Source organism: Chlorocebus sabaeus, chromosome 14 (assembly GCF_047675955.1).
Source record: "Chlorocebus sabaeus isolate Y175 chromosome 14, mChlSab1.0.hap1, whole genome shotgun sequence".
Classification (NCBI taxonomy): Eukaryota; Metazoa; Chordata; class Mammalia; order Primates; family Cercopithecidae; genus Chlorocebus; species Chlorocebus sabaeus.
In genome coordinates, this window is record NC_132917.1 from 47,203,103 (window position 1) to 47,217,032 (window position 13,930).

Genomic DNA, 13,930 nt, shown 5'->3' on the forward strand with positions numbered 1-13,930 from the left:
ACCTCCACCTCCCGGTTTCAAGCGATTAAGCGATTCTCCTTCCTCTGCCTCCAGAGTAGCTGGGATTACAGGCCTGTGCCACCACGTCTGGCTAATTTCTCTAATTTTAGTAGAGAAGGGATTTTGCTATGTTGGCCAGGCTGGTCTCAAACTCCTGACCTCAGGTGATCCACCTGCTTGGCCTCCCAAAATGCTAGGATTACAGGTGTGAGCCACTGTGCCCGGCCTAAGTTTTGTATTTTTAGTAGAGATGGTGTTTCACCATGTTGGTCAGGCTGGTCTCAAACTCCTGATCTCGTGATCTGCCCGCCTTGGCCACCTAAAGTACTGGGATTTCAGGTGTAAGCTCGTGTCCGGCCTGTTTGAGTATCTTTTAAAACCAGTAAGGATGAACTAGAGGTATCAGCTCTCTTCATGGACTTTGGAGAAATAAGACAAAAAGGAAAGAGATGTTTTGCCGGGTGCGGTGGCTCACGCCTATAATCCCAGCACTTTGGGAGGCTGAGGACAGCAGATCACCTGAGGTCAGGAGTCAAGACCAGAGCCATTGCACTCCAGCCTGGGCAACGAGCACAAATTCGTCTCATAAAAGAAGAGAGAAAGAAAAACAGATGTTTTGATTTTTTAAATTTGGAGTGTTCTGTTCTTACTCTACAGCACTTAGCAGTAGTGCATCTGTCCACCTTGTTCTTTACAACAAAACCCCATTGGTTCTCTCTTACCAAGTTTGCTTTATTCTTGGTTTATCCTTTGTAGGATGTGAAAGGGATATGAAGAGCAAATAGGAAGTGTAACTTGTTGCTTGAGAGAAAGCTGTTTTACAATTTGTTGGCAAACAATTTGTAAAAGTACAACAAAAGTGTGCATTTGTGGCTTCTCATTTGTGTTTTATCATTGCTATATCTCATAATTTGTGTGTTTTTTTTTTTTTTTTTTTTTGAGGCGGAGTCTCGCTCTGTCGCCCAGGCTGGAGTGCAGTGGCCGGATCTCAGCTCACTGCAAGCTCCGCCTCCCGGGTTTACGCCATTCTCCTGCCTCAGCCTCCGGAGTAGCTGGGACTACAGGCGCCCGCCACCTCGCCTGGCGGCTAGTTTTTTGTATTTTTTAGTAGAGACGGGGTTTCACCGAGTTAGCCAGGATGGTCTCGATCTCCTGACCTTGTGATCCACCCGTCTCGGCCTCCCAAAGTGCCGGGATTACAGGCTTGAGCCACCGCGCCCGGCCTAATTTGTGTTTTTTTAAAAATAATTTAACTTTATTTGAAAAGCTCTACAGGGTCAGGTCATGTTTTTAAAAAATCTAGAGGGTAAACACCCCTACTTCTACTTTACCTCCAGTCCTAGTCTGTGGTGGTAATCAGTGTTAACAGTTTAGTTTGTGTTCTTACCCTTCCAGGGTTTTTTTTTGTTTGTTTATTTATACAGATATATACATTTTTAAAAACATAGATAACACTTAAAAACAATATGGGGTCATATTATGACTATAATTTGTATTTCTTCCCGACAGTATTTATAGTTTTTTTCATTTCACTATATATTTATACATTTTTTATTTCTAATAATTTCTCTTGAATAGGTGAGACATCATATAGTATAAAATTCAGTAGAAAATCAGTTTTTCAGAGGTACAAAATTGGCTGACTTTGCACAGACTCCTTTCAGTTCACAGGTAGGGATGCACAGCCACCTCTTCCACTGAGGAGAGGAAAGGATATGTGTGCTTGTGGGCTCTTCAACTCTGTTGATTACTTGCGATTTATTTTCTGGTCAGTTTGATTAAGTGATGAAATTAAATGATAAGATACTGGAAACAGAGAAGAAGCATAAGATTATTTTATCAGAAATATAGTCTCTGTGATGTTTTTTACCATTGACCTCAGTGTCACCCACAAGGATACGGGAGTTTTATGCAAAGAAGAGAAAAGGAAAGGTGAGGGTGTAGGTCAGCCAGCATTAGACTTTGTCAATCTTTTCTTGCCCCTTCATACCTCCTTCCCTGCTTTATTTTTATTTTTTTTGAGATGGAATTGCACTCTGTTGCCTGGGCTGGAGTGCAGTGGCGCGATCTCGGCCCACTACAACCTGCGCCTCCCAGGTCTAGTGATTCTCCTGCCTCAGCCTCCAGAGTAGTTGGGACTACAGGCGTGTGCCACTATGCCCAGCTAATTTTTGTATTTTTAGTAGAGATAGAGTTTCACCATGTTGATTGGCCAGGATGGTCTGGATCTCTTGACCTCGTGATCCGCCCTCCTCGACCTCTGAAAGAGCTGGGCTTACAGGTGTGAGCCACCGCACCTGGCCTACATGCTTTGTTAAGATAACTAAGGGATTTCTGTGATTGTTAGGATTCAGACTTCTATGTGCATAAGAATCAAGCTGTGTGCATAATAATTGCATGGGATTTCACAGCTGGGCCCCACTCCCAGGGATTTTGTATTATCTACCTCCAAGTGATTTTGATGCTGGTGATCCTTGGACCAGACTTGATGAAGCCCAATTAGATCCAGACGCTTAGCTAGGAAAGCCCCCAAAGTTCGCTGTTTTGAATTGTGTAATTTGACTACATCCATTGTTTCTTTTTTCAAATGTAGAGTATATGCCACAAAAATCTTTTCTGGAGCAGTAGGCATCCTAATTAATCTCGATGTTTGTTTATAGCCCCATTGACGGGGCTGTAAACTTGGCAGCAAATTGTGTTCCCACTAATTTGGCATTTTCCATAAAAAACATGTATCTGTTGTTAGCTGCCTAGACATTAGCTGGACATGGTTTAGGTTACTTTTCTCTTAAAAAGTGAATTTTAATTCAAGTTCCTTTAAGCCAGCAGTCTCAAGCTGGGGCAGTTTTTCCCTCCAGGGGACATTCAGCAATGTCTAGAGACATTTTTGGTTGTCATGCTGAGGAAGAGAGTGTATAGTGGGTAGAATCCAGGGTTGCTGTTAAACAAGCATGGAACAGCCCCTTACAACAAGTATTTATGTAGCCTAAAATGGCAGTGTTGCCAAGATTGAGAAATTATGCTTTAAATGTGTTTTTATATGTGGCCATTTTGTGTGTACTCTGGAGATAATGTGTTTTTCCTCTTATAACATGCTTGATAAACATTTTGGTAACACAGGAATTGTAAATGCTAGTGATGTCAGTAAATAGTTAAGAAATTTAGGGCCAGGCGCGGTGGCTCACGCCTGTAATCCCAGCACTTTGGGAGGCTGAGGCAGAGGATCACGAGGTCAGGAGGTTGAGACCATGCTGGCTAATGTGAAATCCCGTTTCTACTAAAAATACAAAAAATTAGCCGGGTGTGGTGGCATGCGCCTGTAGTCCCAGCTACTCAGGAGGCTGAGGCACGAGAATCACTTGAACCCGGGAACTGGAGGTTGCAGTGAGCCGAGATTGCACTACTGCACTCCAGCCTGGGCGACAGAATGAGACTCTGTTTCAAAAAAAAAAAAAAGAAAATAGCAGAGTGTATCACATAATTGGAATATAAGTATTGATTTGTGAAACCTATTTTAATCATAGATCTGTATATGCATGTGCTGGATTGTGATGTAAAGACATTTCTTGCTGTGGTTACACTGAAAAAAATGAAAAGTCACTGATTTCCAATAACTTACAGAAGCAATATGAACTGCATATTCTATCGTTCTTGAAACAAGCTGAGATGTTATTGACTTTGGGAAGCAGTAAAATTATTTTAGTTTTTTAATTAACAGTTTTTGGCTTTGTACCGTCAAGAGGTAAGGGCGCGGTGGCTCAAGCCTGTAATCCCAGCACTTTGGGAGGCCGAGACGGGTGGATCACGAGGTCAGGAGATCGAGACCATCCTGGCTAACACGGTGAAACCCCGTCTCTACTAAAAAATACAAAAAAAACTAGCTGGGCGAGGTGGCGGGCGCCTGTAGTCCCAGCTACTCGGGAGGCCGAGGCAGGAGAATGGCGTGAACCCGGGAGGCGGAGCTTGCAGTGAGCCGAGATCTGGCCACTGCACTCCGGCCTGGGTGACAGAGCAAGACTCCGTCTCAAAAAAAAAAAAAAAAAAAAAAAAAAAGCATTCTAAAAATGTATAAGAGATACACTAAGTATTGGATTGGGCAACATTCTTGAACTGTAGTTCTGTTTCATTAAACATCACTATTTACATGTGCAACAGTGTGTCCATAACAATGTCCCAGTAATGAAATTCTTTCTCCTATTTAAGGCATTTCTGTTTGATGAAAGTCAAACAAAATTGGGTATATATCAGTGTCTTATGATACTGCTTAACTAAACATTAATTTGACTCTTAGCTAATCAGGAAATGTTTGCCTCATAGTCTTACAGAGCTTTCCACCTTCTAAAAAAGCTAACGTTTCAGAATAGATTCAAGCTTCTTTCTTTTTTTTTTTTTTTTTTTTTGAGGCGGAGTCTCGCTCTGTCGCCCAGGCTGGAGTACAGTGGCGCTGTCTCGGCTCACTGCAACCTCTGCCTCCTGGGTTCAAGCAATTCTCCTGCCTCACCCTCCCAAGTAGCCTGGATTACAGGCGTGCGCCACCATGCCCAGCTAATTTTTTTGTATTTTTAGTAGAGACGGGGTTTCAGCATGCTGGCCAAGCTTGTCTCAAACTCCTGACCTTGAGATCTGCCCACCTCGGCCTCCCAAAGTGCTGGGATTACAGGTGTGAGCCACTGCACCCAGCCTAGATTCAAGCTTCTTCTTTTTTTTTCTTTTTTTTTTTTTTGAGACAGAGTCTTGCTCTTGTTGCCCAGGCTGGAGTGCAATGGTGTGATCTAAGTGCACCGCAACCTCTGCCTCTCGGGTTCCAGTGACTCTCCTGCCTCAGCCTCCCGAGTAGGTGGTATTACAGGCATGAGCCACCATGCCCGGCTAATTTTGTATTTTTTGTACAGATGGGGTTTCTCCATGTTGGTCAGGCTAGTCTCGAACTCCCGAACTCAGGTGATCCGCCTGCCTCGGCCTCTCAAAGTGCTGGGATTATAGGTGTGAACCACCGCTCCAGGTGGATTCAAGCTTCTTAAATGGAATTTTGAGCTCACTTAGTTGAGACTTATGTGCTTAGTTGACAAATTTTAATTTTATACTAAAATATTTTAGATTAATTCAAGTTAATTTATTTCAGATTGAATTTAGTGGAAGCTTTTGTAGAAGATGCAGAATTGAGGCAGACTTTACAAGAAGATTTACTGCGTCGATTCCCAGATCTTAACCGACTTGCCAAGAAGTTTCAAAGACAAGCAGCAAACTTACAAGATTGTTACCGACTCTATCAGGGTATAAATCAACTACCCAATGTTATACAGGCTCTGGAAAAACATGAAGGTAACAAATGATTTTGTTTTTTGTTTTCCTTCAACTCATACAATATAGACTTGGCAATGTGCTGTCCTCATGAAGTTGATGGTGGTGACTCACTCTTAGTACACATTCAGATTTCTTTTTTTTTGTTTTTGTTTTTGTTTCTTTTTGAGATGGAGTCTTGCTCTGTTGCCAAGGCTAGAGTGCAGTGGCGCAATCTTGGCTCACTGTAGCCTCTGCCTGCTGGGTTCAAGTGATTCTCCTGCCTCAGCTTCCTGAGTGGCTGGCATTACAGGCATGTGCCACCATGCCCAGCTAATTTTTGTACTTTTAGTTTTACCATTTTGGCCAGGCTGGTCTCGAACTCCCAATCTCAGGTGATCTGCCTGCCTCGGCCTTCCAAAGTGCTGGGAGTACAGGCGTGAGCCACAGAACCTGGCCACGTTCAGATTTCTTTCTTTCCTTCTTTTCTTTTTCTTTTCCTCCTCTCCTCTCCTCTCCTCTCTCCTCTCCTCTCCTCTCCTCTCCTCTCCTCTCCTCTCCTCTCCTCCTTTCCTTTCTTTCCTTCTTTCTTTCTCTCTCTCTCTCTCTCTGTTTCTTTGTTTCTTTCTTTCTCTCTTTCTCTGTTTCTAGACGGAGTCTCGCTCTGTTGCCCAGGCTGGAGTGCAGTCTCGGCTCACTGCAAGCTCCACCTCCCAGGTTCACACTATTCTCCTCCCTCAGCCTCCCGAGTAGCTGGGACTTCAGGTGCCCGCCACCATGCCCGGCTAATTTTTGTATTTTTAGTAGAGAAAGGGTTTCACCTTATTAGCCAGGATGGTCTCGATCTCCTGACCTTGTGATCCACTTGCCTTGGCCTCCCAAAGTGCTGAGATTACAGGCGTGAGCCACCGCGCCTGGCCCAGACTTATAATAACAGGTTTGTATTGACTCTTAACTTCATGCCAGAAGCCAAGAGACATGTAACAGGTTAGAAATTTTTGCTTTTTGGAAATGAATGTTAGAGTTAAGGCCTATTGCACTGACAGAGGCAGTGAAAAAGGGTTTGACTGCCAAAGAAGACTCACAGGGCCTAGAATGGCAATGATTATGCATCTACAGTTTATTACAGGAAAAGGATACAATCCAGTAGCAGCATTATAGTAAGGATGTGCATCACAGTCAAAGACTGTCATAGCAAGTCATCCAGAGAGTTCGGGTGCAAGTTCCAGTTGTCCTTTGTTGTGTAAAGTCTGTGATGGGGTGCATTTTCTTTCTCAGAGCAGGATGTATGCAGAGGACCCCTTGGAACGTAGGAGCCCAAAATAGAGTCTTCACTGGGCTTTTTAATACTTTTCTTGTCAAGCGGACATGTTCCTGTTCTCTAGCCTCTTCAGTGGAGGTCAGAGGAAGAGCTTCATTGAGACCAAGTGCAACTCATCAATCACATTAAACAATGCTGATAGTAAACCACCTGAATATCCCCCGACCCACAAATACAAAACACCACCATTCAATCATCATTTTTCATGCCTTGATCAGGGGTCATTGCCACGCAGGAACTTTAACAAAACAGTACAGGCTAATATTAGAATTGTTGGAATTAACTCACACAGCACACCTATGAGAGAGTTAAGATAGAGGGTCTTGGTGGTCTCTAACAGTTGAATTCAAAGTGAAGTTACCAGAGTAAAGTGAGCAGACACATATTAATACAATATTGGTGGATAAAATCACCTTTCTCTAATAAGCATAGTTTTAAATTTTAACCATGTTTCTCCAGTAATTTTAGTAATTACATTGTTGTGTCTAATACGTAAAGCATTTTTTACTTTTTAAAAAAAATTTTAAGCAATTTAGGGTCCAAAGTAATTAAAACAATTTTTTTTAACATAAAGCATTTAAAATTTTACTTAATCATGATTGCTTAGAACTATTAAAACATACCTTTTGATATTATGGGGAAGCTTTGTTGTTTCTTTGTAGACAGACTTAAAGAAATACAACTTTGGCCAGGCGGGGTGGCTCACATCTGTAATCCCAGCACTTTGGGAGGCCAAGGTGGGCGGATCACGAGGTCAGGAGATTGAGACCATCCTGGCTAACATGGTGAAACCCCGTTACAAAAACATTAGCTGAAATTACAAAAAATTAGCTGGGTGTGGTGGCAGTTGTCTGTAGTCCCACCTACTCAGGAGGCTGAGGCAGGAGAATCACTTGAATCCAGGAGGTGGAGGTTGCAGTGAGCTGAGATTGCATCACTACGCTCCAGCTTGGGCAACAAAAAAAAAAAAAAAAAGAAAGAAAATGAGTCTCTACTGGCTGGGCACAGTGGCTCACGCCTGTAATCCCAGCACTTTGGGAGGCGGAGATGGGCAGATCACCTGAGGTCGGGCATTGGAGACCAGCCTGACCGATATGGAGAAACCCCATTTCTTTATTATTAGTATAAGTATTATTTATTTTTGAGATGGAGTCTCACTCTGTCGCCCAGGCTGGAGTGCAGTGGCTGGATCTCAGCTCACTGCAAGCTCCGCCTCCTGGGTTTACGCCATTCTTCTGCCTCAGCCTCCCGAGTAGCTGGGACTACAGGCGCCTGCCACCTTGCCCGGCTAGTTTTTTGTATTTTTCAGTAGAGACAGGGTTTCACTGTGTTAGCCAGGATGGTCTCGATCTCCTGACCTTGTGATCTGCCCATCTCGGCCTCCCAAAGAGCTGGGATTACAGGCTTGAGCCACCGTGCCCAGCCGAGAAACCCCATTTCTACTAAAAATACAAAATTAGCCAGGTGTGGTCGCACTTGCCTGTAATCGCAGCTATTCGGGAGGCTGAGGCAGGAGAATCGCCCGAACCCGGGAGGTGGAGGTTGCGGTGAGCAGAGATCGTGCCATTGCACTCCAGCCTGGGCAACAAAAGCGAAACTCTCTATCTCAAAAAAAAGAACAATAGAAAAAGAAAATGAGTCTTTATACTTTGCTGTTTTCATACTCTTTTAGTGTGGTGTAGGCAGCCATGTATCCACCTTGTGCCTCTATTTTTCCATTCTGTCAATGAGTGTCTTCCACTGCTGTGCTTTTCTGATTCCATACCTCTTGTTTTATTCCAGTAGGACCAGCTAGAAACAGAAGGTGATTGACCAGTATTAGGGATGGAATCAGGGTACAATTATGGAGATAGGCTCTCTAAACAATTCACTCTCACCGTTTAAATCAGCTGTTTGATCATTTTTTTTTTCTCATATATCTTTAGCATCACATAGTAAATAATATCCTTTTATTTTCAAGAGGGAGTATTGGCCTTAAGTTAAGAACCCTCTTAATTTTTTTCCCCCATCACCCCACCCGCACTTCTTACTCCTTACTTTCTACTTGCTTTTATTCTTTACTGGCTCTTTACCACTGCATATTTTTAGATGCACACATCTATTTTTTAAAAAAAGCACCCTTGTTCCTGGGTCCTCTTCCAATACCATCTATTAATATCTCTCTCTCCCTCTTTCCATTCCCAGCTGGGTTTCTGAAAGCCTGCACTTCCCATCTTCCATTCATTCATCTGGTTTCCAGCCCTGACCACAGTACTGAAAGGGTATTTGCTAGGTGACCTTTATTTTTTGCTAAGTCCAGTGAATGCGGGATAGTCCCCCCCGCTTTTTTCTTTCCTTTTTTAGTTTTTTAAGACGGAGTTTTGCTCTTGTTGCCAAGGCTGGAGTGCAATGGTGCAATCTCAGCTCACTGCAACCTGTGCCTCCCGGGTTCAAGCGATTCTCCTGCCTCAGCCTCCCAAGTAGCTGGATTACAGACACCTGCCACCACACCTGGCTAATTTTGTATTTTTAATAGAGATGGGTTTTCTTCACGTTGGTCAGGGTGGTCCCGAACTCCCAACCTGAGGTGATCCGCCTTACCTCTGCCTCCCAGAGTGCTGGGATTACAGGTGTGAGCCACTGTGCCCAGCCTCAGTAAAGTCTTTAACAAAGCTTCACTGATTTTGACAATTTTGATCTTGAAACTCTCTTTTTTTTTCAAGATGGAGTCTTTCTCTGTCACCCAGGCTGGAGTGCAGTGGCACAATCTCGGCTCACTGCAACCTCTGCTTCCCAGGTTCAAGTGATTCCCCTGTCTCAGCCTCCCGAGTAGCTAGGATTACAGTTGCCCACTACCATGCCCGGCTAATTTTTAATATATTTTTAGTAGAGATGGGGTTTCACTATGTTGGCCAGGCTGGTCTCGAACTCCTGACCTTGTGATCTACCCGCCTCGACCTCCCAGAGTACTAGGATTACGGGCGTGAGCCACCATGCCCATCCTTGAAACTCTCCTTTCTAAGGTTATGTTAAACATTTTTGTATTCCTGATTTTCTTTTTGTTCCATGGGTTCTCTTTATCCTTGTTTTTAGCTTTCCTAAGTGTTCCTTTACCCTATCAAATTCTATTTTTGGCTCTCATTTCACTTAATAACAGGAAAAGCTGGGATTTTTTTTTTTTTTTTTTTTTTTTTTTTTGTGGAGACAGAGTCTTACTTTGTTTCCCAAGCTGGAGTGCAGTGGTACAATCTCAGCTCACTCCAACTCCAGTCGCTTCTGGGTTCAAGCTATTCTTGTGCCTCAGCCTCCCGTGTAGCTGGGGTTACAGAGGTGTGCCACCACACCTGGCTAATTTTTGTATTTTTAATAGAGATGGGGGTTTCACTATGTTGGCCAGGCTGGTCTTGAACTCCTGACTTCAAGTAATCTGCCTGCCTGGGCCTCCCAAAGTGCTGGGATTACCAATTTGACCCATTGTGCCTGGCTAAGCTGGGATTCTTTGAATGAGTTCTTAGAGGCTTCCTGAAACTTTGTGCAACATTTTGTGTATGTGTATATTTTCTGGAGAAAGGATTTGTAACTTTCTGTTTTTTGAGACAGAGTCTCACTCTGTGGCTCAGGGAGGAGTGCAGTGATGTGATCTCAGCTCTCTGCAACTTCTGCCTCCTGGTTCAAGGGATTCTCCTGCCTCAGGCTCCCAAGTACCTGGGATTACAGGCATGTGCCACCATGCCCAGCTAAGTTTTGTACTTTTAGTAGAGACGGGGTTTCATTATGTTGGCCAGGCTGGGGATTTGTAACTTTCATCAGATACTCCAAGGGATATATGTCTTTCCTGGTAGAGAGGGAAGTAACAAAAAATGTATATAAATACCCTCCTCTCCCCCTAGAAGGTAAGAAGTACTGCTCTGCACATTCCTTGGGTGATCTTTCTCACTCCCTGGGATAATTAAGGAAGTTAGGAATTGGGGTTGAGGGTAACTTGGCTTCCTTCCTCAACCTCCCTGCATAGGCACAGTCTAATAAACTTGATGACAGTTTGCAACAAGTCAACAATTTCCTACTTTTCTGGTGTTAGATTTAAGTTATATAGACCTGTGAGTGATCATAACATTATCTAAATCAGATGCTTCACATTATAGGTCTTGCAGCTGATGTCCAGTTTAGGTATTTGAAGTGTCTTAGCCTGGAAAATGTTACAGGGGAAAATCTGTTTTCCATGTGTTGTGCTCAGAGCTGTGTTCTTTTCTTTTACACAAAATGTTTGAAATTTGTTGAATTTTAGGTGTACTCTGGTCATTGGGAACTCCCTAAAGGATCTCTGTGAGGTTTTTTTTAAAAAAACAAAACAAAACAAAATGGCATTTTGCAGAACTCAGTGTAGCTCTTTAGCATACTGACTGCAAGGAGAAAGTAAAAAGTGAGGCTAATTTGTAAAGAAAATAGACCAAAGGTACTATGTTTAAAGACAAAATCATGGCTTAGAAGTTTTTCTTTTTCTTAATATGTTAATATATTGCTAGAAATTGAGTATGCTCTCCTGCTACCGTGTGATTTTTTTTGGTTTTTGATTAACTCTAAGCTTAATGTTATTCCAAATAAATAAATAAAGTGAATTCAGAGAGACAGTAGAGGGCAGTAGCCGTCTAGAAAGTAGATTCACTTTGAGTGATTTCGGCTCTTTTAAATCTTTCTCCACTAAGAGATAGCTAATTTCCGAAAAGGTATACTTGGCCTCCCATATTCCTTATGTCTCTCAAACCTGAAAAAGCTGGGACAAAACTTAAAATAACAATATTCTACTGTTAGGGCAAATTTCTGATAGTGCTTAAAACAATTTACCCGGGTATCTTTATTTTGTTTTGAGGCAGGGTTTCACTCTGTCACCCAGGCTGGAGTGCTGGAGCCTTGACCTCCTGGGCTCAGCTCAAGTGATCCTCTCACCTTCGTCTCCCAAGTAGCTGGGACTATAGGCATGCACCATCATGCTCAACTAATGTTTTAGAATTTTTTGTAGAGATGGGGGTTTCATCATGTTCCCAGGCTGGTCTACAACTCCTGGGCTCAAGCAATCTGCCTACCTCGGCCTCCCAAACTGCAAGGTTATAGGTGTGAGCCACTGCTCCCAGCCTCAGATTTTTTTTTGTGATGAATTTTATAACAGCTACAATACTGAGATGCATAACCCTTCCCTTTCCTGATACCCAGTTACCATCTGTTTCTGTTTAATACACTCCTTAAGTACCTCACATTTGCCGTTCCCCCACCCCCGCATGGTCTATGCATCTTCTTCATTGAACTGGTAGTAGTCTTTGTTAGCTCATCTGATCATGTCATCAATTCAGAATATGTTGCCTCTTCAGTTTAAAACACATTAATTGCTTCCCATAATCTTCAGGACAAGGCCCCATTTCTTCACATGGCTTGGCCATTGCTTCCCTGTCCCTGTTCAGCTTCCCCCTCCCTGTTCAGCTTCCCCCACAGTCCTTCACCTACACCCTCTGTCTCAGTGTAGTGCTGCTAGTCTCCAGACATGCCATGCCTTTTTATGCTTTTATGCGTGTTTTCCTGTCTTTAATGTCCTTGTCCATGTGATGAACCCCTACTCATTTTTCCAAGATTGAACTGAAATGTCACCTTTTCTGTGAGCTTCTCTGTTCTTCTCATGCAGAGTAGAAGTGCTTATCTCCATTGCCCTTGACCCTAAATAACATAGTACATTAGTATAATAATCACATTTTATACCTGATTGTGTGGTTTCCTTCTAAATGGAGAATAAGAATATAAAAGTGATTTATTTGGCATTTCTGGAAAGGGAGATGATAAAAGGAATCTGTGTTACTTATTTAGCCTTTTTTAAAAACCCTTAGCCTATGGAGGCTACTATTTAAGGTTTGGTTGGATTTTGTATGTTGGAAATATGTTCTTTAAATCTCATCTTCATCAGTTTATAAAAGCAATATAAGTCCTTTGTAGATCATTATCATGCTGTCCAGATATAGTCATTATTGTTTTGATATAGGTTGTTTCAGTCTTTAAAGCAAATTATACACAGTTCTGCTGTAACACTTGTTTTGAAAACAGATTTGTTCCAGTGTGGGTGGTATATTAGGGAACGATTTGAGCATAATGTAAATTTTGAGTTTGCTTATGCACAAATCCCTAGGAAACACTAGGTGAATGCAGAAAAATGCATCCAGCTGAACTGAGCAGTGTAGAAATATACAAAAGATACACATACAGATGCTCTTGAAATACCTACCTCGTTTTCCTGTATATGTTATGAACCATACCCATTCACATCTGGTGTTACAACTTTGCCACCCATTTCGGACAGTACTCCTTTGACCATTTTGCAGTAACTCAGAAGCTGCAGCCCTTTAGAAGTCCACTCCACTGTGGCTCATGCCTGTAATCCCAGCACTTCCTCTGGGAGGCCGAGGCAGGTACATCACGAGGTCAGGAGATCGAGACCACCTGGCTAACATGGTGAAACCCCGTCTCTTCTAAAAAAACTAGAAAAAACTAGCTGGGCGTGGTGGCGGGCACTTGTGGTCCCAGCTACTCGGGAGGTCGAGGCAGGAGAATGTTGTGAACCCGGAAAGCAGAGCTTGCAGTGAGCCGAGATCGCACCACTGCACTCCAGCCTGGGCAACAGAGCAAGACTCCATCTCAAAAAATTAAAAAAAAAAAAAAGGCCACTCCACAAGCAAACTGCTTATCTTTTGCAAGGTGACTTATTTGTTTTAATAGTTATGTATTTCTTAACCATTTCACGTGTATAAAACTGCTACTACTTTTATGAGGTTCCTGTCTTTATTTTTTTAACATGTCACTGATGAAGGTTCTGAGAGTTATGGCTTGAATTCCAGTTTTCTCGTAAGCGCTGTTTTTTGTTGTTTTTTTGAAATGGCCTTATTCTGCTCCCCAGGCTGGGGTGCAGTGGTGTGGTCTCTGCAGCCTTGGCCTCTCAGCTTAAGCTATCCTCCCACCTTAGCCTCCCAAGTCACTGGGACTGCAGGCATGAGCCATTGCCCAGATAATTTTTATACTTTTGTGGAGACAGTTTTTCTATGTTACCAGGCTGCTTTGGAACTCCTGAGCTCAAGTAATCAGCCCGCCTTCACCTCCCAAAGTGCTGGGATTGCAGAGGTGCCTCACCACACCCGGCCGGCTCTGGTTTTTACTGCGTAGTGTTCTGATTTTTAGGAATACATACACTGCATTATATAGCAGAACTGGCTGGATGCAAAAGTCTAATAGAAAACATTGATAGGGTAATGATGTATATAGTACTAATTGTCAATTGCCATAATTTAACTAATATTGTTTGACTTTTAACTTTTTTTT

At 42.8% G+C, this 13,930-nt stretch overlaps 1 protein-coding gene across 2 annotated transcripts in view; it reads left to right on the forward strand.

Annotated features, from left to right (window-relative positions):
* The window catches only part of MSH2 (mutS homolog 2), a 101,285-nt gene that overhangs the window by 20,122 nt on the left and 67,233 nt on the right, over nt 1-13,930 (forward strand). For both annotated transcript variants that reach the window (XM_073022953.1, XM_007970712.3), the window contains exon 7: nt 5,123-5,322. In XM_073022953.1, the coding sequence (XP_072879054.1) occupies nt 5,123-5,322 (200 nt within the window). The remainder of the gene's footprint in view (nt 1-5,122; nt 5,323-13,930) is intronic.